The sequence below is a fragment of the Cuculus canorus genome, chromosome 20 (assembly GCF_017976375.1).
Source record: "Cuculus canorus isolate bCucCan1 chromosome 20, bCucCan1.pri, whole genome shotgun sequence".
Taxonomy (NCBI): Eukaryota; Metazoa; Chordata; class Aves; order Cuculiformes; family Cuculidae; genus Cuculus; species Cuculus canorus.
In genome coordinates this window covers 6,671,164-6,696,451 of record NC_071420.1, presented here as the reverse complement: position 1 = coordinate 6,696,451, position 25,288 = coordinate 6,671,164, and the positions used below count along the sequence as shown (strand labels likewise).

Genomic DNA, 25,288 nt, shown 5'->3' with positions numbered 1-25,288 from the left:
ATCCTTTTGAAGGGTTACCGGTGCAACTATCGCAGAAGATCCAGCTACCCCCACAGAAGACAATAATATCTCTTCCTCACTCCCAAGATGCATCCTTGGGGTTTGGGATGCCTTCCCAGCTTCCAAAGCATAAACTTATCATAGAATCATAGAATCACCAGGTTGGAAAGGACCCACTGGATCATCGAGTCCAACCATTCCGAACACTCCCTTAAAACTTCTGGAGCTCTAGGCTTGAGAGGACGCAGATGCGTGCTCCTGAGCTACAACCAACCCTCAGCAGCTTCTTCTATCCCAGGACTGTGCTTCCACACGTGTAAAGCATCTTTTGCTCCTGACCCTGTGTGTGATTTCAGGAGGTCAGTGGTGACACACTGTACCTAAAGGGAAGTGCAGGTTACAAACAGGCAAATTAACCAACATGAATCGTAACACTTTAGAAGCGGAGCTGTTTAGTATCAAGCTTAAAATGATTAGGGTCAAATTATACAAGATAAAGCCAGTTATAGCAACCAACAATTTGATCAGTTATTAAATAGGAGGGGGAAAAAAAAGCTTTAAACCCAGTATCTTCACATCAGATGAGCAACCGGTCATAGATATTTCAAAAGCAGAAAACATGTATTTATAAAGAAATGAAGGCATTAAATAGCATTTTGGATACATTCTGAAGAGTCTCCCACCCACTCCTGCAGAACTAATCGAAGGTACTGATGGTCAGGACACACAACGAACACAAACTGATGAGCTACGTGGCCGCGTGGATCCCAGCCCAGCTCCCTGCTCTCCAGGACAACCAGCAAGACCGTCCGAGTTGGAACCACAGCACAGTCCCAGCTCAGCCCTCCGAAGCTCCTCGTGCCACGCTGAACATACCCTGCTCACCAGGAACCTCAGCCTACGAGGAGGCAAGACAACACGCGAGCTCACAGCCTGGTGGGACAAAGAGATCAACCACGTCCTGCAGGAGATGATGCACATAAACCCGAGTTCCCTGGAGGAACCTCCAGTTCACAGTTCAAACCCAAGACGTGACCACACCAGGTAAGAGCATCACACGGGCAAGCACGCACACACACACTCTGCCCGAAACCCAGAGCATTCAACTGGAGCTTTATTCTTCTGGTTTGAAAATATAATGGATTATAACATCTGTTCCTTACCAAACTTCAAATTCTAGACTCTGTAAACACCGAGTATATTTACAGGACCAACATCTCATAAAGCACGAGAAGAGGAATTTGTCTTTATATGAAATACCTGTAGAAATAAGCAGTGAGCCAAATATCTGGGAAAACTCTTTTACATTTGCATTTTTGAAGCTAAAGCATTTCTGACCCCAGACAATGCCTTTAATCTAATTTTCAAAAAATCAGCTTATATATTGTTACGGTGCTCAAAACAATCCCCCTCGCAGTCATCTGTTGTGTCCGTGGATCCAAGTGCCCACTGACGGCAGCAGGAATTGCCACACTCGAATATCACTGGAAAAAGGCTACCGTTAGGAAATCTCAACACAATATTCGAGGTATTCCTCTCCAAGAGACCGACAGACAAAAAGTAATCTTCCCTCCCCTGGCAAAACACAATTTCCCACCAAACCCAACCCCCTTTGGGCCCTTGAGCATCACCGAACCAGAGCCAATGTAAATGTTTGCTGCTTGGATTCAGGTCTCTCCTCAATAAAGACAGCCGACGCGTCGTTGTGTTTGTATAAAAGATATTTACTTCAATTATCACACCTAGGGTGCTAGTGAATAATAATAATAATAATACATCGTGTGAGTTTCATACAGTGATATTGCTTCTCCATATCATATAGGGACCGTTGTACAGTGCTGAGAACAAACATTATATGGCTAACCGAACGAAGACAGAAAACAATGCCACTCTGCTGACGGAGGGAGCGCGCCCTGCTGCTGCCAGCCAGATAAACTCTTACTTTTATGTTCAAACAAATACCGAGAAATAAAATGTTACAAAAGATGAGTCACAGCAACACAATGCGGGCTTCTCAAAGCTACTTGTACAAAAAAAAAAAAAATGACACTTTTTTTTTCTTTTTTTTGGTCAATCGGGTCTTTGTGAGGATTATTTTTGTGGTTTTTTTTTTTGTTGTTTTTAACTCTGTGATTGTGAATATAACAAACAAGCTCTAAAAACATCTAAGACTTAGTGCGTTACAGAAAAAATATAAAATACTGCTAAAAATGTAAGACACCACAATACACTGGGGTAAAAACTGAGCTTATTATTAAAAAAAAAAAAAAAAAAAAAGTTCTCAGGAAAAAGTACACCACTTTCTGTTCGAGTTCATCTTGTGCTGTGTTAGTAGTCGGGGCATTTCAAAGGTCTGCCCATCCTCATGGCAAGTAGTTATTGCACAAATGCAAAGAGTTAATTTCTTAATAGACAATGAAAAGGGACATGAGGGAAACAATAAAAATAAACAAACAAAAAAAAAAAAAAGAAGAGCATTCCTCCCCCCTGCCAACCTCCACCTGCTTTGGAATCCACGGCCAAATCCCCGCACCTGACCTCCTCGCAGCTCTCCCGGCGCGGGGCGCGCGGTGCCCGCCGTCGGAAAGAAGGGTGGGAATCGCTTTTCAGCACAGAAATGCATAGAATTCTCTGCCGGGAGCAGCCGGTGGCTCCGCGGGGTCACCTGAGCGCGACCACGGGGCTTTGCTGAGCTGCTTTTGGATCCTGACTACGCCAGAAAGAACGAACCTCGCCTGGGAAACTCAGCTGATGGTTTTTTTAGTGGGACCCCCCCCCCCTCAAAAGGCAAAGTGCAAATTTGCTTCCAAACGCGCAGAGGTGGTGAAGTGCCCTGCGAGCGCCCAGCACCGTCCGCCCTCGCCCTCTGCACGGCTTCCCCGCGGGGACGAGACCTTTGACGTCCCGCGGGTGGAGACGCGCCCCTGCCCCAGTCCTCGCGCAAGGGTTGCCAGGTCGCCTTGTGCAGCTTTTCCCTCGCTCGCTCGGTGTTACCTACCCGGGGAACGCCCGTCCGAGCTCGCTTCGACGCTGCGAGGGAACCGAACCGCCCCTGGGTGCCGCAGCGCCCGTTTGCAGAGCTCACACCGGGAAAAATTGCTGCACAAGGGGAGCTTTTTGCATTTTTTTTCTTTCTTTTTTTTCCCTTGGCCAACTTTGAACGAGAAGGAAATCAGCTCTGAATTCAGGAATTCAAACATATGCCAACAAAGATGAACATCACAGGAAACCAGTCTCTCATTTCAAATTAACACTCATGAGTAAATCGGATTTTGACAGAGGGGCACTGCATCCTCATGACATTCTCAGTAGAGGCTCTAGGAGGCTAAGGGTATTTTCTCTCTCTGTATACTTTAAGTCTCTTCTCTCACAACTGAGGCTTCTTATTCTCAGTCCTAAGTTACTTTAAAACTATTTAAATAATATTATTTATTAGGCATTTAGATCTAAATAAAATACATTTTTTTTAATTAAAAAAAAAATGATTGCTCTAGAAAAACACAACAGGGGCACAATGATATGGACACTATGACGAGCCAGCACCACCCCGCTCTGCCGCTAGGACAGCCCAGACCTTCTCCAACGTCCGCCTGGGGGATATGTCTACTCCTGTCGCGTTTATATCAAACGAAAACAAACCTCAAGAAAGAAACAGTTAAAATGAATCTCATAAATAGGAAAGATTAGATTGTTTTCCTAGTTCCAAACCACCTTTACGTTATTTCACCTTATGATGCTGTAGAGAGAGCAAGCTTGAGTAGTAACACACGAGCGCTGCGAGGGCTGAGGATGCCGGTGGGTGAAAGCCTGTTCTTTACAACCCCGGATGAAGACTGGAATGACTTTGCAGTGCCTCGCCACCCCTGTCCAGCTCTGGGCGCGGCGATGGAGGCGGCGTGCATTACTAATGGCACAAAAGGACACGGTTGCAGGTAGCGATGGCTCAAATCCACAAGTTTTTCACCAATGCTGACAGAGCTACAAGTGAGCCTTGTGAGCACTAACGCTGCTGGGTGACAGTAGAGTCCCTGACCCGAGCCCCCACCGTGCTGCTGGAGCCAACCCAGACGGATTCTTCTTCTTTTTTTCCCCATGAACCTGAATTCTCCTAAACTAGAGCTCGCACTCGCCTGCGCCTGGTGGCTGGGACACGAACCTCCCGACACAGGAGGAGAATTTCTATTGCACAAAGACCTAACACACAGTGTTTGAAGTGCTTGTCAGCCGAAGGGCAATGCGTGTCCGGCCACTGAAATATTCCTTGACCGGTGTTCGCTTTCCCCTCACCCAAATGCAAAGCGGCTGTGAATGCTGCAATCCGGATCACTGTGCTTTCGATTATTCTCCACGAAGAGATTAGGAAATAAGGCACATAGCTTTCCACGTACAGAAAGTTCTTAAATAGTAACTTTTAGGAAAGTAGCAAAACCTAAAAACTTAATGGGAAACGCAGTAACGCACAGGATTTTGATGACGCCTTGGCTGAAGGAAAATAAAATCAATTCGAGATAAACTAAAATCTTTCCCCCCACAGAACAACACTGATCTGTGATCTCCATCTCTCTAGAGGAGGCGAGAAGGAAATGGAAGCCCTGATCATGGAAAAAGAAAAGTAGGATAAAGACACGACCTTGTCCTGCACGCCTCCCTTACGAACTAGATGCTCGAGTCCTCCCCGTGCAGCCTGCATGAGCATCCAGAGGTAACTCGGTACTTTGGAAACACTTTTAAAGCTAGTAATAATTTACCCACATATAAATAACACATCCAAATAGCACTGAGGGTCTAATGGAAACTAACAAAAGCCGGAGAAGCTCGATTGAAAGACTGATTGTAGAAACCATTTTTTTTTGCAGTTGGAGAGAAGATTGTACTTCAGAACAAGTCAAGTGCGGAGTGTGATTTCTCCTGAAAACACAGGCGTTCGCCTTCTGAGAGGAACTGCAGAACAGAGAATTTCTATCTCATTCCGAAGAATACTTGAATTTCGGCTTATAGAGATCAAGAATGAACCGCGTGCTCTGAGACACTACTTGGCTTTCTTTACCCATCCGCTGGGTTTTGTGATAGTTTTCGTTACGCCGCACGTCTTTATCGCTCACCTTCCCGCTGTACGTGGACACAGCAGAACACATTTGATGTGGGCAAGGATCTGCCACGCTACCTTCCTGCGAGCCCCGCCGAAGCAAAGCCCCCACACCAGCAGGTACAGAATGCTACAGACGAGGCCTGACCTTTCATTGCAAATCGCTTGGCTTTCGCAACCCTTGGAATTATTGTTATCCATTCTGAGCGCGATCTTGCCCCTCCTCGTTAGCCGGACCCGCGCATTTCAAACAATCAAAGTCTCTCAGAAGCTAAACCCCTCCTGACAACAGGGGACTTAAGTGATAAGTGGTAGAATGGCATCCTCTACGCATAAAAACAGACGCCGGTTTTAAGCTCTTTCTCGCCTACGCCCCAAACACCTTCACGAATCCGGCCATGGCAGTTCTGCCGCACCGTTCAGACCAAGCACGTGAGCACTACACGTACCGAGGGGCTGTTCCGTACTGGACTCATGTACATACATGCATTTAACAACTCTTAACGATGCATATTAATTACCCGCATAGACAGAAGAGGAGAACGCAACCGAACACCGTTATTCTGTTATCAACAGAGCGCGCTGTTATGAACATTACCACGGGATTACACAGTAACAGGAATGTCACCACAACAGCAGGGAATTCCTGGCATGACTCCGTTTCCAAAGATCTTTGGATGAAGATGGCGCTGCCTAGTACCACTGTCTCTAAAAGTCAAACAAGAAGTCAAAGACACAACACTGTGAGGACTAAAGGGATCTAATTCTGCTGTCCTGCCTTCTGCACTACTCTGTTCTGGGTAAGAATTCAGTCATTCTCTTCACTTGGCTCTTTCAAAAGGAAGAAACTGAAATGATATTATGAAACCAATAGTTTTAACAATGAGAAATCTACAGAACTGTAGCAAAAAAACCTGCTAATATCGGTGTGAGTAAAGCAAGCTTGAAAAACGGCAGCAATTGCCCTTCACAGAACAGCTGGACAAGGAAAAATACAATAATCCTATGAATTTTTTAAAAGGAGGCATTTCCTTTAAACGCACTTTAGTGCCAGAATGGGTTTGTGAACAGCAATGAAAAGCGGGCAGGAATCAGATCAGTTCTTTTCCGTTCACAAAACAGCTAAAGAAACACAGAGTTTATCAGAGAGAGCCGAGGACCTGGGGTCTGGCAGGGAGCGCCTGGGTTTTGGGAAAGGCAGGTGAGATGCCTCCACCAGCCCTTGGATGGACCACAGGACGCTGGGGAGGACCCTCTCTAACAAAAGGTCAAGGAATGACTTTCTTCAGTTGGAAAATGACCTTACAACTAATTCCGTCTATTAAATATGCCACAGTACCACTTGGCTGGGGGGAAATCATCCCTGAGGAGAGAGATGGCACCACTTACATACCTGTTTTTAAGGCTTTTTGAAAACTTAAGTGCACAGGGCTAACGCTAACCTTCTCCAAAAGGATAAATTTCACATTCAGAGCATAAAACCTTTTTATCCTTGCATATTAGTAGGGTAGGGTATAGCACATGACCTGGTCATGTAGGACAAGTTAGTCCCTTGGCAAAGCACAGAGGGCTTTTCTTGCTATAAAGTTGATTATTAACAATATTTTATACATGGCATAGTCAATATATCCCATAAACCAGACGGGGAGGAAAAACCAAATTGGTGAAATAATATTTCTGCACTTTAGAGCTCAAAGACGTGTGCGAAAGAGACAAAGCCAACTAAGCCACTTTTCAAACTAAGAAGGTTGAGCCAGAAAAGAAATCCGGATCTCATGCTTTCCATGCCAGGGATTCTCCTTGCAATTTAAATCCAGCCAGGAAGATTTTAAACTGTTGGGGAAAAGAAAAGAAATGTTTTGCTTGCACAGAATTTTAAAATTCTCTATTTTTTTAAAAAAACTAAGTTGATTGTATTTGCAACACAGAGAAGAAAATCTTATGTTCAAAGAGTGGGGCAACAGAAAGTGCAAGAGGAAAGCAGCGGGCCAAGATTCCAGCGAGCCGAACGCTGCTTTGCAGCTCTTTTATCTGTGATTTAAATGTAGGAATGAGAGGCTATGGGCATCATGTCTCCCCAGGGCCAGAACCACGTTAACTCTGGGCCCCGGCTAGGAAGCAGCTTTTCTCCTCCCGTGTTTCTGACAGCTCAAAGAAGAGAGAATTTAAGAAACTCACTTGGCTGAAAGACACAAATGAAAGAAAAATAATGCCCTCCACCTGCGTGTTAAACGTCACCGCTTTACTTTTGGTTTACAACAGATCGCTCAGATTATCGACCTCTCAGCAGCCTCATAAAAGGCTCTGATCCAGAGAACTGCGACGCTCCAGTTTAACTGAACCATTCTGGACTCAAGTGCAAAGAAGTGTCCAAAGTCAACTACTTCTCTCCATGTATTCTCATAACTTACATATGGTCAAATTCCACCCCCCTATTTCTGAGCTGCCCTGTTTTGCCAGGAGCAGTTTTATTTCATAGAAATTTTAAGAACACCCCAAATTAATAATTTTAAGACGGAAAATGAGATATCCAACTGCAAATGCGCCAGCGGGGACTGCAATCGCTGTTAGCATTTGCCGTTATTTCACTGCATTATTTTGTCAGCTTTCCCTCATCCTCTTTGATGCAAATCCATCAGCTCTGTCGGTTGAGCTGCCACCAGAAGGATGCATTTCTCTAACTTAATGTTTCTCCCATTAAAGGACTGAAAAAATAGGAACTTCTAAGTAATTGGATCAGAGAATATTGCATAGAATTCTGTCGTGTTCATGATTCCCCTTCTCTACACCATTCCCATATGAAGAAGTGACATCAAATAACGCAAAGAGCTTTCACCTAATGAGAAAGGCACATACCTCTTCTTTTTAAGTGTAAGACTGATATTTTCCTGTTACAGCAAGGAGCTTATTAATAAAGAAATCGCTAATTCACGATATGGGCAGAGTGCACTGACACAGGTTCCCTTCAAGAGTGGCTCTCGTTAGAGGCGTTTTAGAGATGAATAAATACAACGGTGAAATTTTATGGCATCACCAGCAATGGTAATTAAAAGCATTTATGCTAATGAATGTGCAATTCTGTTGTCTGAAATCTGTATCCTCAAAACCAGAAGCGTATCAACAATCATACCGTGAGACCCCTCTGCCAGGGGACAGTCGTCCCTTGCTTTTAGCAAACAGAGCATTACACTGTTCTCTAACATCCAGAGAGGAAAAAAATGACAATTTTAACTGTATAAAGGTATTTCTGTCAAAACAGCCCAGGCCCTTTCTCCACAGCTCTGGTAAGAGCATGGAACTGGAAACAGAGAGAGAAAATAAAAATGCTTTTAAAGAACCTCAGGAAAAAAAAACCAGGCTCTGGAATTAGACTCTGAAATCTACCTTTTCTTCCAGGAAAAGAAATGTCATCAGCGAGGGCTCTGCTGCCACGCTCCGCGCTCTACAAAACGAGATGAGCCCATCACCCCTTCCTCCCGGCGCCTCTGCCCCTCCTGCGTACCGGGGTCCCGGGAGGGTGAGACGCACTGCGCTGCTCCTCGGCATTTCCTCTCCTCCAACTCCTTCTCTGTTTCTTTTAATTAAGTACAAAAAGTAATTCCCATACACATTTTCCTAAAAGCGTTGCTACCAAATGCCGCACTTGCTCAGAAATAACAGCTAAAATTATTCAGTGTGGCTGAAGTTCAGTCTCTAAACCAGGGAGGTCTCTGCCAGTTTGGAAAGCCAGTAGGTAACTCATCTCCGACAAGAGAATCTCAGCAGTAGTTCAAGCTAATCCATTTTACTTTCCACTGAAACAGAAAAGCAGCTGTGACCTTGGCTAAAAATGGGGAACAAACAGCTGGGAACACCACTTAAACTCTACGAGCTCGACCTGAGGGTGTCTGTCTGCCCGTGCCCTTAAAGAAGGTGGTCACTAAGAACCCAAAGTGACTCCGGGCAGGATGGCCTGGGTCACCCCAACAGCATCTCAGCAGGCTAATCCACATTCAACACAGATCATCAAATATGAAACAACAAAAGGAGCTAAGCCATTAATAAAGTGCCAAAAATATAGGAAATACTGACAGCATTTTATTTGATTAATTTTATAATAGATACCAGTGACAACCCTTGGCAGGATGGAGTGACTTCGGACTTATGAATGCTGTCTTTATCCAGCGAAATCACATGATTCAAATGTAATAATGGAGCTTAGAATTAACAGTTAGTGTTATAAAAGAAAGATTTCCTCTAGGGCAAGCTACAGATATGCTTTTTAAAACTCATTACAGCATTAAAAACCAGGCAGACGCTAAAGAATCCTAAAGAACTAGTGGAAACCTGAAAAGCAAAACAAAAATAAACAGAAAAAAAAAAAAAAGATATAAGTTTCAAGGCACTTACGTATTGCTTATTAAGAAGAGAGATTGACCTTAAGTGCTGCATTTGCGTTCAACCTGTGAATACAGTTCTGCTGTCATACAATGCAGCAAGAGCTCTCAGTAAGCATCATGGAATGCAATCATAGAGACACAGGCACAAGAACAGTTTGGGGAATATTAATTAAAAAATAAAAAATAGTCAAACAGAACAAAACCCTCCCTATCGAGAAAGCCGCGAGCAAGCACCTGACTGCATCGAGCACCCGGATCTCCCACCAGCAGACAAGGACAGCAGAACCAGACCAGCAAGAGTCTTGCCTCGTATTAATTATAATTAAAAAAAAAAACCAACCCGAACCAAACAACAACGACAAACAAAAATAAAGAATGTAAGAAAATATCTGTGTCTTCTAGTCAGAAGTTTTGCTTCCTGGCTGAAGACGCGTTATGACTCGCGTGAAGGTATGTGTGTTTGACCAGGACGTGCGTTTCTCGATGGAGCTGTGCTTTTTGAGTCAAAGCAGGACACTAAAGAGACAGAGAGGTAACACTTTGCTTCCCCACGTTCCTTCCCTCGCTGGCCGCTCCTGCAGACTAACTGGTGCCTGATATCCCGAACTGTCTCCTCAGCTCATCACAGAAAGGGGCTCTCCTCTGCTTCTCAGTTTGAGTTTTGCATCCCAAGTCCCCGGTTCCCCAAGGAGGTCTCCCGAAACAGTTAGCAGTTAGGATGGGAAACAAATCCCTGCCTTTCAGCCTCCTAGAGCCTTCTTTTCTTAATCATGAAAAGGATTGATTTTAGTGTACTGATTCTTAATTGGTGAAAACTCGTGCTAAGTGCTGCTGTCGCATGTTAAGAGACTGTAAATGAAATACAAAAGTTCTAAAACATCATGCAGAAATGTGGTTTCACATCTTACAGTCAAAAATCCTACTAATGAATACAAGCACACTGAGGTGTAATATTGGGAACATACCTTTAAAGTCGGAACTCCTCTCCCCATCCCTCCCTCCCCCAAAATCAGAAAAGTAATATTAATTAAACTTAAGAAGTAATGAATGCACCATTAAAGTGTCATCAAAAAGATGCTGACCTAAGACAAAAGTTCAATGATACACAATACGGTCAAAAAGTCTTCAATCAATAATATACAGTATGACAACTACATCTTGTAAATTATACCCAATACTGCCGGCAGTCTATCCCTCTAAAGAATATTTGCCCCCTTTCATCCCTTCCTAACAATCAGATAATAAAATACAGCACCTATAAATAAGCAAAAAAAAATTATATATATATATATATTTATATATATATATATTCCGAAATCATCTATTGTTAGTTTTAAAGATATGGCAATAAAGGAGTCTAAATTAGCAAACTTGTAGAAGCCATAACTGATAAAACAGCTTATTGAAAAAAGGTGGCAGTAATGCACTCTATGTGTGCACAAGTACGTAAGAAAATACACAGACGTATAAAATTGCACGCACACACTCACGCACACACATCCTTCCACGCACCTCTATGCTCACGCATATACATATAGACAACAGGAGGAGTTAGAGACAAGTTAGAATTGGATTTGTACTTGGATCAGCCCTAACCTGTGCATAAAACCATGGCAAAAGGCTGTGTTTCTGCAGGGCAGAACGGTCTGGACTGGGACTCGAGAGCATTGAACGGTTTGGTTTGGAGGCTGGGCTAGTTCCGTCCTGGTAAGAGCCCGTCTGGTCATTGCCATGTACTCTTTATCCACGCAAAAATAAGCTTCCCACAACTAAAATGTATTTAAAATCAGTGCTCGTGGTGGGAAGAGTCAGTAAATGGCCACCAACAGCAGGAGAAGGTCTCTACGAGAGGCAGCTCCAGTCCCTCTCAGTGGTGTGTGACAGCAATCGTACACGTGAGCTACACTTTAACCGGTTCCAGGTAAGCTGAGTGTTTCGGGTTATGGAATACGTTTCCGGAGTAGCAGGCTGAAATGTTACTGGCCAACATTTTTTGAGTGATCTGTCTTTACCGAAAGGAAATTCTGTACACTAGGAACCAAGAGAAATGATCAAGTACATGCTGCTTCTAAGTTGTCTCCTAAACCTCCCAGATATGAGGTCTGATCAGCGTGCTCTGTGGTTAGAGGTTAAAAAGCAGATTATAAAATACCTAGATTCAGATTTTTTTTTTTTTGTCCTGATTTGGCCTAAAATGGAGTGTATTAAACAAATTCTGGTCTGCAAAAGACCAGAATCAGTTAAAGCTATGAAACAATGTGCACTACGTGTCAATATTCTATTTCACTTACAAGAAAACACTAAATCAGCTACCACAAATTAAGATATTTTCCTGATGTGACTTTTTTTTTTTTTGTTTTGTTAAAAAATATGTGGAGTAAATGTGTTTCTTTTTTTTTTTTTAATTCAAAGTTTCAAACAACAAGATTCTTTTCTTTTCTTGAAAATATGTAGGAATCCAAACTAGTGTGTTTAGAGTCGGTTGACTGTGCAATCTCTTAGTGGCAACTGAACAGCTACAAAAAACTTTCTTTTTTTTTCTTTTTTTTTTTGAAAAATCTCCCCTTTTTTCCTGGTTTAAGAAGATAATAGTGTATTATCGCTCTGTAGCCATTAGATGGCAGATAAAAAGCCCCCTTTTAATATGTGGGTTTGATTTTTTTTTTTTTTCTTTTTTCCTGTTTTTCTTTTTTTAAGCCCACACCAAAGAGGAGGGCACAAGGCAAAGCTGTATGAGTTATTCCAGAAACTGTGGAAATCACTTAGGGCAATAATAAAAACACTTCAGGGTACAAAAAAGCTTGACTACACATTTCAGTTTTCTTCCTCGAAAACACAAACATAAATTGGGCTTAACGCTCCTTTTTGTTTTCTATATGCACCTTGGCCTATGGCGTTTTTGCCCTGTGGCCCGCAGGGCGGTTAAGTGCGCAACACAATAAAACCAGTAGAGGTCCAGTTTCCCTTCCCAGCTCTCCAGAGTTGGGCGAGATTAATCTCAAAACTCCCACTCGACGGCCTCTTCTCGACTCGCGGCTTTCTCCAAGCGGTGGATGATGTTGTTCAAGTTTGCCGCTTTCTTTTTCCTCAAGGAGCTGTCTCGCGTGTTCCTGGAGCTCGCTGCCTCCGAGAAGCCGAACAAGCTCTGAAGAGAGTTGGCTTTCTGCGAGCCGGCGGTGGGCGTCGAACTCGTACTTGGCACACTGGAGATTTTCTCTGAACACTCTTTTGACTTGGAGCTCTCCCCCGTAAGGACCGAGGCGGAGGCGGCTGAGGTAGAGGCATCCCCTTCCGTGGCAGAGTCTGGCAGCGGGTCCAGCGCGTCTCCCGAGCGCTGTGACGCCGGCGGGGAGCTCTGGCGCGATGCTCTGAGCCTGCCCTCGTCATCGGTGTCCTCCAGGCTCTCTGCCTGGAACGTCTCCGCTTTCTCCGAAGACCTGGCGCCTTGCAGTGCCTCCTCCCCGGCTTCGAAAGCCGACTCCGATGGCCCTCCCTGAGACTTTGTGGTTGCATTGCTGTACTCATCCGCCTCCGGGCCACTCGGCTTCCCTTCAGGTGCGCCTTCTGCGTCCACGCCGTCGCAGCTGTCTCCCTCGGAGCTGTGAGCGGCTCTGCTGCTTCTGGCGGAAGGAGAGTCGCTCGATCCAGCCTGGCTCTGGCTCCCAGCTTGGATCTCCTCGATGAACAGCTCCCGGCGGATGCGAGACCTAGGAGACAGGAGAGAGGGATGGTCACTGTGCCGGGGGTGCCACGGAGCCACCCCCAACTCCACAGGCACTGTCGTAAGATGCCATTTATAATGTCACCTGCAGGGCAGTCGCTCCAAGCTGGGTCAGTGGCAGCGCTCACACACCCAGACCCAAAGCACTGATTGGAAAGGTGTTTAGAAGAATGTGAAATATTGTCAGGATGCTCTTAATTGCATTTTTCCCAGACACACGCCTGCTGGGAAGCTGCTGTGCCGGAGGACGCAGGCAGCAAACCCCAGGCTGCCCCGGCACGGGGCTGTGAGTGGATAAACCATTTCTGGTAAGTTCTGCAGTGCTCGGTGCTGAGACCGATCCTCTGACTTAAACCAGGATTTTGCGTTGTAAACCTGAAGTACCACAGCAGGTGGTAGGGAATAAAGGAAAACGATACACTTCATGCAGATAATTGATTTGTACTAATACGATTTGATATGTACCTAAGTGACGGGTAAAAACCAAGGACATATCATCTTCCCTTTTTCTTTTCCAGGTTCATATTAAGTAACATGCATAATTGCAGGCTTAATTTTTACACCACTGGGCATGGTTTAAGTGACAAAGATGAAAGGCTCTGCAGTCACCTATTCCCGCTAAAAGTCTGGCATCAGGGAGGTGGAACTTCACAGTACACCGGACCAGGAAAGGGATGATTTTAAAATTACGAATACATTTCTAGCAGATCCAGATGAAAGCACCTTGTCAATACAAATCAATTCAGTTTTCTACTAGAAACGAGCCACAATTTGCCTAAAGAAAAAAAAAAAACCAAACAAGGAAGAAATCTGGACAACCTCCTTGGTGTTCTGGAAACCACAATGGCAAAACGAAGCCCATTGTTCTGCAACCACTCAGGGAGAGCACAGCCCTTTGACATGTCGTCAGTCTGTGAGCTAGACTGACTTCTGCCTCATTTTTTATTTAAACAATTGATTTCAGAACATGAATAGCGACAAGGCAAGCAGTGCATTGCAAGGGAATTAATGCACTCCATGTGCGCTTAAAATTGTTTGCTGTGCCACCTTGTGCCTCCTGTTACTTGAAGCGTGCAATAATACTCCAAGCACAGCGCCTCTGCTATTTAAGTCGGTTCCTCCTCCATCTTCCTTCTCAGTTTTAAGAGCTGCCAATATCCTCACAAGCACAGACCAGAGAATGAAAAAAATCTTAGGGCCAGGTCAACTCTACCCCTGCGCTCGTCCATCAGTAGAAGAGGCTGTGACCACTGTTCAGGTCCTGATTTACAGCCAAGAGGGAGCCTCGGTTACCTGTGTTCAGGGATGAGGCTACAGGCACAGGGAGAATTTAGCAAACTATCGTTCAGAATGAAGATAACGCTTTCATTTTTAACAGGGAGAACTGCTAAGGGTCTTGCAAATCACAAGTGAAACGCTGTGCCAGCCCTGATGGCTCTACAGATTCTTCATTTTCCCTGTATGTGCTATGGAGTACAGCACACAATATAAACAAATTCAGATAAATTCAGACCACCACCTGAATGCTGCTTTAGAAGCTAATGATACTACTGACTCACTTGAAATGCAACCGAGTATTTCAGCAGTACTCGTTGACACGATGTTTCTGAAGTATTTAGGGGCTCTATAATTTTCCCTAGGAGGATATTATTCACCTCACAGAAGATCACAGGTGCTAACATTATTTTTCTATTACCATTAATTGCAGGCACCTTGCAACATCGAATATAAGGCTCTCTTTATGCCTGTCATCTCCCTGCACGCATGGACACTGATCCAGACCATGCCGCTTCTCTAACATTCCCCAAGCCAAGAGAGGAAACGGCTAAGTGCTTCGTGCCTGCACGGCATTGAAAAGCCCTCAGCTCCAGCGAGGAATCGAATGAGGACACGCTCAGTCAGTAGCTGACCACAGCCCTACACAACACAGGTTTGATGTCTGTGGAAATCCCTGGTATTCACACTCAATACGTTGCTTCTGGAATCTAGTCTGGCTCCTGATTAACGCAGTGATTAAATCCTTATGGTAAAGAAGAACTGGTGGCAGCAGTTAGGACATTCCTGAGAGCATTCCTCTGGGTAGAAGGTGTCGGCCTCAACACCAACACATCCTGCTGGGATTCAACTGAACTCAGAACACCAGAGATCTCCTGGGTACACACTGAAGTTCCCCGCACAAGCCTTCATGCAACTCCGAAGACTCATCCAAACAAGCTACAGCTCATTGCAAAAGTGGGCCCACAGTAAGAGCTATGGAATCCAGGATCCAAGAGCAGCGGGTTACAGTTCCAGAAAGCTTGGTTTAATTCCTGATGCTTCTGTAGCACCATCTCTGTGACCTTACTGAGTTTCTGTATGGGTTTCCACATGTGCAGTGGGAGAGAAATCCCTGCCTCCTACTCTTCCGCACAGTCCTTAAGACAGCAGAGCCCCAAACTCGGACAGGCCCTGCACCTGCGCCTCACTAACGCAAAGCAAAGCGTATTCCTATTTATATGTTCTGAGAGCCAAGTGATTGGTATGGATGCAAAGTCATAGACTTGGAGAAGTCTGCAGACATGGCAAAACCCTTCCTACCTACATTTGCAGTTTGAAGGGAATTATTTCTTTGAGGATTTTTTTTAATAAACACTAGCGCTGACTTCTCATTTGGTGGATATAAGGGTAGGTTCTGCTTAGCAACCACCTTTGGAAAGCAAAGCTTGGGCTGAATCCCAAAAGAAAAACATCATTGCAAAGTGATTCCCAAGGGACAGGAGGACAAGCTTGTTCATATCTGTACCCTGCTTCAACTGAAGTTACCTTAAAGAACAATTCATACGGTCTGAGGTGTGGAACTGCTTCTGTATGAAGACTCTTCAGGTTGGAAAAGAAAGAGTATAAAAGAGATAAATAAAATGAAGTGTGGCCTGGAGAAGATGAAGAAGGGACAGACTGCCCATTTACTGTAATCCATGAGCTGCAGAACAGTCAGATCCTGTTCCCTGAGTACAACATGTAACTCGTGCCTCTTCTGCCATGTCCTGCAAACGATTTAAGAGTACTCCATGCACAAAGGCTCAGAAAGTTATTGTACAGAGAAAAGGAACAGGCAGGTGTTTTGATTTTTCAGTGGTGGTAACTGCTCAGGGCGCTCAGGGCTCTAAACAGGCTTGAAACTTCTCTCCTGTGACCCAGCAGCACATCTGGGAGCAGGTCCAGACCGCGCAGTGCGGCGGGGCTCGTGCTGCCCCCCAGCCTATAGCACCTTGTTTATACACTTTGTATTTTGTATACAACTGTCAGCACCTCGTCTACGTTAACGTACAGCTCGGTGTGGCTAAGCACGCCCATCAGTCATGACTTGTCAGGCTTTCTCGCAGCACGCCTGAGCAGGAGATCGCATGATAACGAGGAAGATGACACATGCCACCAGTGCTCCCGCACTCGTCTGCGTAAGTGAGAACAGCACATTTTGCTGTCAGGCCGAAGGGAACATATTTTCATAGGCATCCCTCCAACTTGTGTATAATTGCCTAGAAGTGGCAATTGGAAGAGGCCTGCGTTTGGAGAACTCTGAGCAGTGAAAGAGGCTGCATCTGTAGTGAATTCAAGTCAATGAAATTCAGTGTAAATACAATTACTCACTGGTTATAATTTAAAAAATTTTATATTGTTTACTATAAATATTATTTTTCTATCGTGCATAATATTTCAGAGATATCTCATTAAACTGTGCTGCTTCTACTCCAGCAGCGTCCCTGTTAGAAGCTGAGATGGGCCAAAGTGGAAAATACCCTTTAAACGTTAACAGCTTCTAAAAACAAACAATTTTAGCAATCTGGACTAATTAGGAACATTATTGGCTCCGAGTGAAGGAGCAGAACAGTATGAAATCTGGTATCGTAACTGTACCTGTTCAATATTCATTAGCAGAAATTTCTTGGAGAAAAGTCTGCTGAACTAATTAAGATTCCCAATCCCATGCACAGTTGAGAAAATGTTTATTCAAATCTTCAGAATTCTTATATACCATTCCAGTATTGTTTCTTTTTATCAGTGTCTCCAGGCCAAAACCTACTTCAATGTTTCAAATGTGGAGAATTTTCTTCTCAACGTGAGAAAGGAATGAAAGCAACCGACATGTTCCACACGTGACTTCAGGGTTATCAGTTTTCTATCCTTCACGACTTGGTGGAGCTCCCCAGAACTACAGCACACACTATACTCTGAGCTCAGTGACCCAAGATCTAAAAGAAAATCCTCTTTTTGCTCTGAAGGGAGAAAACTATATGACGAAAGCAGTGCAATTGTGATGCCATCCAGCCGAGGACACTTCCAAGCAGCCTTCACCAAGTGACCAACGCATAACACACACAACGCATCCCTATATGTGCGCACATACGTGTAAGTAAGCATCTGCGTGAGTGTGCGCACGCAAGGAAGACAGATCAGTCTTGTTTACTGCAACAGGATTTATAAATACTCAACAGTGGACGTCTCTACATCCACGCCCACCCCAAAAGCGAGACTTTCTGTTTAAAAGCACTACTTACATCAATATGTGAACATTGCTGTTCCTTGGGGATGACTTCAAATTAGTCTGGAGCATTAGCATTACGGTTAGTTAGAGCCTCCCTGCTGTTGAAACTGCTCTTTTTGTGCAGCCGCTCTGTGCTAGCAGAAGCAGACACAGCCTGCTGGAGCAGAGCAGCACCCTGCCAGAGCAAATAAAACGAATCCTTGATGAGCAGGACTCCTGGGAGATCTCATACCTGTAATTGTGGAACCAGTTGATCACGGTGCTGGTTTTCAAGTTGAGCTGCGTAGCGAGTTCCTCAATGGTTTTTGGTGATGGGTATGGCTTTTGCTGGTAGGCTCGTTTCAGAGCTTCTTTCTCTTCTGGTGCCAGCACCACCCGGGGCTTCTTCAGCTGGTGCTGCGGCTGCGGGCTGGCTCCTTGGCTGTAGTCTATTCCAGCGGAGGAGGACTCACAGGACTGGCTGTCGCTAACAGAGCTGTGTCGCCGTTTCATGTAGGCTGAAAGAGAAGTGCATCGGATCAGCCCCAGCTGAATACAAATGCAAAATCAATGAGCACGTGAGCTGTGGAATAAACGTGAAGATGAGGGGCGGTAGATGCACAGACGGCCCATTTGGAGAGAACAGAAAGGAAGGGGCAGCATCAGAGATCAGAGGAAAGCAAATGTGGGGAGGATGCAACAGGCAGGAAAAGAAGAAAGAAGAGGGAGAAAAGAGGATGAATCGACTGGAAACCTGCCAGAGTTTTCTGCTTTTTCAATGAACGTGGGACATGAATAACAGGGTTCACTTAACACAGCTTGCTTTATATTCACTCCTTCAAGAGCGGCAAACTTCCACAAAAGCACTTGGTTCGGACAGTTGCACTTCACTGCAGCCTAAATGGTGTTGTCTGTTAAACACTCACGGTGTACAGCAAGGTCTCTCCAACACCTAAGGTCTTTGCATTCCTAATATGACTGTGGAAGCTGAAGGCAGCCGTGACTTCAACACACGATGGCGCCCAGAGCCCGGAGATCCCTGCGACGGGCTGGATAACCGAGGCGTTTGCCGCTTTGGTGACAGGTTATGAAAGAAAAACAGCCCACAGCATCCTCCTCCCCTACACAAGGCTCTTTCAAAAACGAATATACTTTTAAGAAAGCTCTTGCTGTGCTGACAGAGCTCGGCGAGGCTGATGGCAGATGCCTGTGACACCACCACTGATCTCCTCCTCGACAGGGGCTGAGTTATCCTGGCAAATTCTGCGAGGGAAGAGTCCCAGCAAACGCTGTCACTGGCTTGACTGATTTACGCTGGGCGAAGCCAGGTGGGATTTACTGCACCTGGCAGTTATCGAGCGCAAGCATTGCTAATGAGGGGGCTGCCAACAGCAACTATAGATGGATCTTGTCAATACAACATTTACTGGTCTGCTAAATACCTTCTAGACATTTGAGAGTTTAGGTACAGAGCTGCAATTTGGTAACTGTGGCTATTAAGTTCCAGATGACACCAGCCTGATATCAATCTAGCAATCAAATCTCCAGCAGCCAAGAGCTTTGATCAGAGCCAGGGACCAGTGTGGGGCTCATCACAACGATCAGCAACCAAATCCTTCAAAACTCAAATCTCTCTCTCCCCACAGCTCTGCCTTTCGGCTGAAGGCGCACAAAGAATAGGAATCCAATGCAATCAAATAAACTGAAATGTTGAAAGCCCTTCTCGCACAAGGCAGCTCCTCCTGGCAGAGCTCCCTCCAGGACTGCTGAGATTTCCTGTCTCCAGAGGTTTCAGCACTTTGTCCTCTACACGGTGGCAAGTCTAGTGAGACCTTTTTACACCATGTCTTACTATTGTCAAAGTGAATTTTGCAGGCACTCTGTAACCTTTGGGGGTATCTGTATGGCCCTCATTTTGTTGTTCCTGAACATGACAGATTACCTGTGGATTGCCTACTGTGTGAGATCACTGATATGGAACAGAACGTGAGTTGCCCACGATCCATCACTCTGCCATGACACAGCCCTGCATGTTTTTGAAATAACCACAAAAAAAGTTTTCTTTTTTTTTTTAAAATAAACTTCATTAAGAAAAAATAATCTCTTTAAGTTGTTCCAACCAGATGTAGCACTGCAAAGTGACCACAGATAAATGCATTACTTCAAAGTGATCTATTGGCCCTATCTGTGCAGTCTTCAAGAAACTGCTACAATCTTCAATCATGGAATTAATCGTTCCAGCAGTATAATCTCACATTTACATAAGGTCTTTAATCTCAAAGACTCCTAGGTGTTATTTCAAACTTGTATTGACATGCAAACTTTACACACTTCGATAGCACAACCAAGAGGGCTGGAAGACAGCACCCAACGCTTCAGCAACACAAAGCAAACTAGAGGAGGCCACGAGACAAAGCAGAGCCTCGCAGGGAAGATGTAAAAGGTGTCTGGGCTATCGCTAACTGGAGTTTCTGGAATTTGGTCAGGCGTCTGGGTTAACACGAGACACCCATGCCTCAGGATACTCTGAATCTCTGCGCTCCCTGCTCGCCACAGGATGGCATATCTGGCAGGTCAGAGCCTTTGGACTCCTGAGGACACCACAGAGCTGTGACAGCCTGGGAAAAATTCCACGCCTTGTGCCTTCCTCTGCTTTTGTAACTCGCAGTGGGAACACAAAAGGTGCAACAGCTCATTTTGGTCTCTCTCACCTGTATGGAATAACTGTCATAAATGCACATATTTCCTTAGCAGAAAAACGAAGAGGATGTCCCACCGCTCTGCTACGACCAAGTGTTTTTCTGAAGGACAACTCATTATCACAACAAGTGTCCATTGGGCCAAAGGCACCTGGCACTTGGCCATGTGCTGAACTAGCACTCAAGCTTTAGTCTCTAATGGTGCTCTCTAGAAACTTTAGATGACACTTATAAAAGCTTTTCCTTCTTAATTCTTATTTTAAACATACGTGCTGGGTGTAGACAACATATGGAGATCAGTCAGGACATTCGCAGTGACAGTGAGGCTCAAACTGGAACCCAAGTCACAAACACATTTGGTTTTGGTGAAGTTTGATTTTTGTCTATGATCGGTCTCCAGTTCTCACTTTTCACAGAAAGGGTCATGGGGCACTGGCAGAGGCTGCCCAGGGTGGTGGTTGAGTCACCATCCCTGGAGGTATTTAAAAGACGGGTAGATGAGGTGCTCAGGGACATGGTTTAGTGGTTGTTAGGAATGGTTGGACTCGATGATCCAAGAGGTCTTGTCCAACCCAGTGATTCTACGATTCTCAGGAGACCTAAGAAAAAATACACCCAAATGTGATTTGGGCCAAGGGTCGCCAACGCCAGCTCTGTCCCCTCAGTTTTACTCCCTTTGCCCTCACCCCCCTGTGCCAGCCCACCATCACCGCGTCCCTCAGGGAGAGCTCCCCAGCATGCGCTCGGCTACAGGCGCAGCAGACACGGCTGCAGAGCCAGCAATGCCCACTGAGGTAAAACAGAGCCCCTTTTAATATCATTTTTATCTTATGCGGTATTGAACAAGATTATTAAAAAGTGAAATAATGGGGAAATAAAGGGAATTAAATTTTCTCTTGACAGCAGGCTTTGGCACTGTTCAGTGAGGAGTGTGACGTTACCAGCAGCGCACACCCCGGGAGGTTGGAGGAAGAGGGATGAACTCTTCCAAGGCAGAAAAGGTGGTGCAGTCTCAGCCCAGTGAGCGTGACCCTTGGCTCCCTCCAAAGGGGGCAGTTAATGTACAGTGCAAATTTTCAGAGCCTCTTAAAATGGACATTTACAGCACAAACTTCAGACTGGCAGAACGGTAAGAAAAGATATATGCAGCTCACCTTTATCACAGTTATTAATTTACTCCCTTAATAAAATGTGGCAGAGAAGTAATTGATAATAATGTTCGCTGGTAGCAGACACAGTTGCATTGTTCTTTAACTGACATTAGCTGAAGGGGAAGTTAAATTCTTAATGTGGCTCCAGAGCAATTTAAAAGGTTAAATCACCTGCGTGAAAGGATTTTGCAGCAAATACAGGGTTGAATTCACTTTAGAGTGCTCTGCTGTGAGGACAGCACTGACACAGCTCAGGAGCTCAGCACAGAGCCTCAGTGATTTACAGCTGATCTCTATGCAGGTGCCATCGACACAGCATACGGACTGTGCAGGATTTGATAAGGATCCAGTTTAGCGAGCAGTTCTGAGAGGATATTGTCAGTACTACTTCTAAATAATTTGAATTTTATTTTCCTGCATTATGGGCAATGTTCTCTTTGACGCTATAAAAATCCAGCTCGCTGACAATTTTATTTCTGCCGTATTTTGAATACAGTGAGACCCACCGTGGCTCCCTTTGGTTTGCAGCTGTAAGTGGGAAACCCAAGTGGACTTCACTCCCTATGGAAGATCAGACACCATTTGCGATAAGATGCTGTGCTGCATTACATCATTACATTCTTCTGGTTACGATGACAAGGGTTGGAATTTCTTGTTAAAAGCACGCAAGGCTCCGGCTTTCCCAGCAGCTCCCTCACTGCAATTTTTAATGTAATCACAAAGTTCTTGATCAAATGTGTTAATGCTTTCAGGACATCAGTCAACAGCAGCACTTTTAGTGCACGCGATTAAAGCTGTCTGTACTAATATCATTAAGGGATAGCTCGAGAGATGTATATATCATTAATTAGTTAACTGCTGATAATGGCAGCCTAGGAGCCTCTCTTGTAAAATCACATGAACATACTAAGAACACGGCTCTGAATAACCACTGCTTTTCAGTAATGTGTTTAAAATATAGAGAGCAGGATAAATTTTCAGCGCTTGTTGAAACACCCAGTAACAACCCGGAGCTCTCAGAGGCGCGTACTCCCCACCCAGCTGTTTTACATCAGCGTGTACTAACTCAATCACCTTCCCCTGTCCCTATAAAAGCTGCAAATGTAATTATTCTCCAATACCCTTTTATAAAGGCTGTGTTTTTCTTTCCTCTTAGGGAGCAGCAGTGCAGGATCGGCAAGCAGTTCTCTGAGGAACTGACATCCAGCTCTTCCAGCCCAACATCTGTGCCCAGCTGCAGCACCGTTCCCTAACAACCACAGCCAGCTCCCAAACCAAACTCACATTTCTCATTTGGTAAGGCAAGTTATCAGCGATATACCAGGGCCTCAGTAATTCATCTACAGGAGAACACAGCAATGATATCACAGCAGCTGGTGAGTATTCAGGGTTTGGGGTCGGTTTTTTTGTTTGGTAGCGTTCTGTTTTGAGACGCATCCGCTTGAGCTAACATTAAATAAAGCTATGAAAAAGCTGAAGTCCTTCTGCACAACCTTCGTACGACTGGATCAATGTTGCCACTATTTATGGAGAATTATAAGAGACACAGTCATCTCGGCAATAACAGAAAACATGAGTCAGCAATCTGCTCCATGTTACCTTTTTTCTCCATTCGTTTCATATCCATCAGCTTCTCCACGTTGTTGGGATCGTTCAGCCACAGCTGCATGCGGACAAAGGGTTCCCGTCCCTTCAAACTCAGCTTGTGCCAGGGCTTCGGGCGAGCCAGGAGGTCTGAGACAGAGCCTTGTGTTAGCCCGAGGATTGTCTCCCCAAACAAACGCTGACCTAATACGAAATTGAAAACCACATGAATTAATTCGGCTAAGAATCCAGATGAACTAAAAAGACAGGACATGTCTACGAGATCATTTGTCAACTATTCTTACTGCAGAATTGCTTGAAAACCCAAAAGAAACATTTAGAAGAATAAAAGCTCTGCCCCCCACTAAAAGTGTAAATATTGAGCTTTATTTAATCCTTAGGATCTGCCTGCGGCAAAGAGGGGAGCTCAGCACACGTGGGGGTGGGGGAATTGCAGTGAAAGAGTGTGCAAAAAATAAAATTAATGAGATTAAAAATAAACTGAACTTTTAGCTAAGCAGGCAACTAGTGAGAGCAGTGAGGCTGCTGGGCTCTTACACAAGAGGGCAGTGCAACAGCCTTGTTCCAGCAGGGCAATCCAAACATATCAAGCGATCAATGAACCAAGACCAATGCAATCCCCCTGCATTCAGCAGCGGTCATCTAAGTTTCCTCAAAGACACACGTACGTATTTCCTGCGTTGTACTACCCATCGTGTTTTAACTGCCTTAACAATCAGAGATGATCACGTTTGACAACAGAATAGCTTTTTTTACAGCCCCTACAGTACTTCTGGTAAAGAATATGTTAGTTCTCTTTCAAAGTCCTATTTTCTAGCAGGGTAAGAGCTGCATACGCTTTTCAGTGTAGAGCATTCGCGTGTGCATTGGTAACTCCAGTTCTGCGTAGTTCAGATCTAACTTATCAAGGGCTGCAGGAAATGCCTGTGCAGCTCAAACCCAACCATACAGCTGGTTTTCTAAAGCCCCTCACTTCAGTGTTGTTCCTTGGCTAAGCCGCCTCGATACGCAGCAGCTTTTGTCACAAGAGAGAGCCTGAAGTCATCTGAATCATCACCAGCGATTTCTGATGGAAGCGCAGCTATCCTGGATTTTCAAGGTATCCCAAAGATCTTTCCATATCGACCAAGTTTAGGCCTCAGGGTCTTGTGTCTGATCTGTAGCTTTGCAATGCTTTCACTAACACAAAGCAGAACACTTTCCCTTCCCAGTGATGCCAGCAGCCACAGCCAGTGGCGACAAGCAGATCCCTATGGGACAATGCAGACACGCGGCGGCCGGTGCTCCTACAGCTCTGCAGGGTATGCCTGCACTTGCAAAAGCACCATCAGCTCCTGCCTTCACAGCCTCACCTGATCCTGACACAAAGGGGTCACGTCCTATACCTGCTTTAGAGACCCATCCTCTGTGCTTAACCTCAAGCACTTCCTCCTCCTCTTTAAAACATTCCCAAACCTTTTGCACTGGTGAATTTTTCCTCCTATATGGGAAGAGGAGGGAATGTGGGACAAGGCAGGAGCTGCAGAACATTCCATCCATGCACGGGGCAGGTGGGTCTGCAAAGCTTTTGGAGGAAGCAGATGAGATAATGAAAGGCAGAAAAGGGAAACGAGGACAGGGCTAATATGACAGTCTGCTAATAGCTCTAAAACTAACCCTGAAAATGGTTCTAACAGACTGAACAGAAACCTAAACTCAGAATTCATTAAAGTTCCTCAGTACTAAGTAATTTTCAACTACATCCAGTATCAGGAAAATCAGATAATGCAGTAATTCAGCGCCAGTTTTAGATCCCGGGTACTGCAGAGTCCACCCACTCCCTGTTCTTGTTTAAAAACACCAGCAGGGTCTCATCCATTTACCTTGAACCCCGCCAGCTACCAGCAAGATAAGACAACTACTCTAAAAATCTTTTAGTTTGTCTTTGTAAATCACTTCCCTTTGCTGTTCCCCAGTTTCTAACCCTGGGCTGTGCTCAGCTGTGATGTGATGAACTTCTTCCAACAGCCACCACAGCTCTGACAGCCGCTGTGCAGCGCCAGCGCAGCCACTGCAACTGCCCGTGTGGCCACACAGTGCATCGGAACAGCGCATCGATCCGAGTCGAACCAATCTATTGAGACTATAATGGCTTCTTTTGACTCAG

At 45.0% G+C, this 25,288-nt stretch overlaps 1 protein-coding gene across 7 annotated transcripts in view; it reads right to left on the bottom strand.

Annotated features, from left to right (window-relative positions):
* CUX1 (cut like homeobox 1) overlaps positions 1 to 25,288 on the bottom strand; it is a 253,548-nt gene that overhangs the window by 16,856 nt on the left and 211,404 nt on the right. For 3 of the 7 annotated variants that reach the window (XM_054085411.1, XM_054085412.1, XM_054085413.1), the window contains 3 exons: positions 23,137 to 23,325; positions 17,941 to 18,205; positions 11,850 to 13,172 (listed from right to left, as the gene is read on the bottom strand). The exons of 1 other annotated variant lie outside the window; for it this stretch is intronic. In XM_054085411.1, coding sequence (XP_053941386.1) covers positions 12,464 to 13,172; positions 17,941 to 18,205; positions 23,137 to 23,325 — 1,163 coding nt within the window. In that variant the 3' untranslated portion in view covers positions 11,850 to 12,463. Of the gene's footprint in view, positions 1 to 11,845; positions 13,173 to 17,940; positions 18,206 to 23,136; positions 23,326 to 25,288 lie in introns of those variants that run through there. 3 more of the 7 variants (XM_054085414.1, XM_054085415.1, XM_054085410.1) reach the window with 2 other exon arrangements.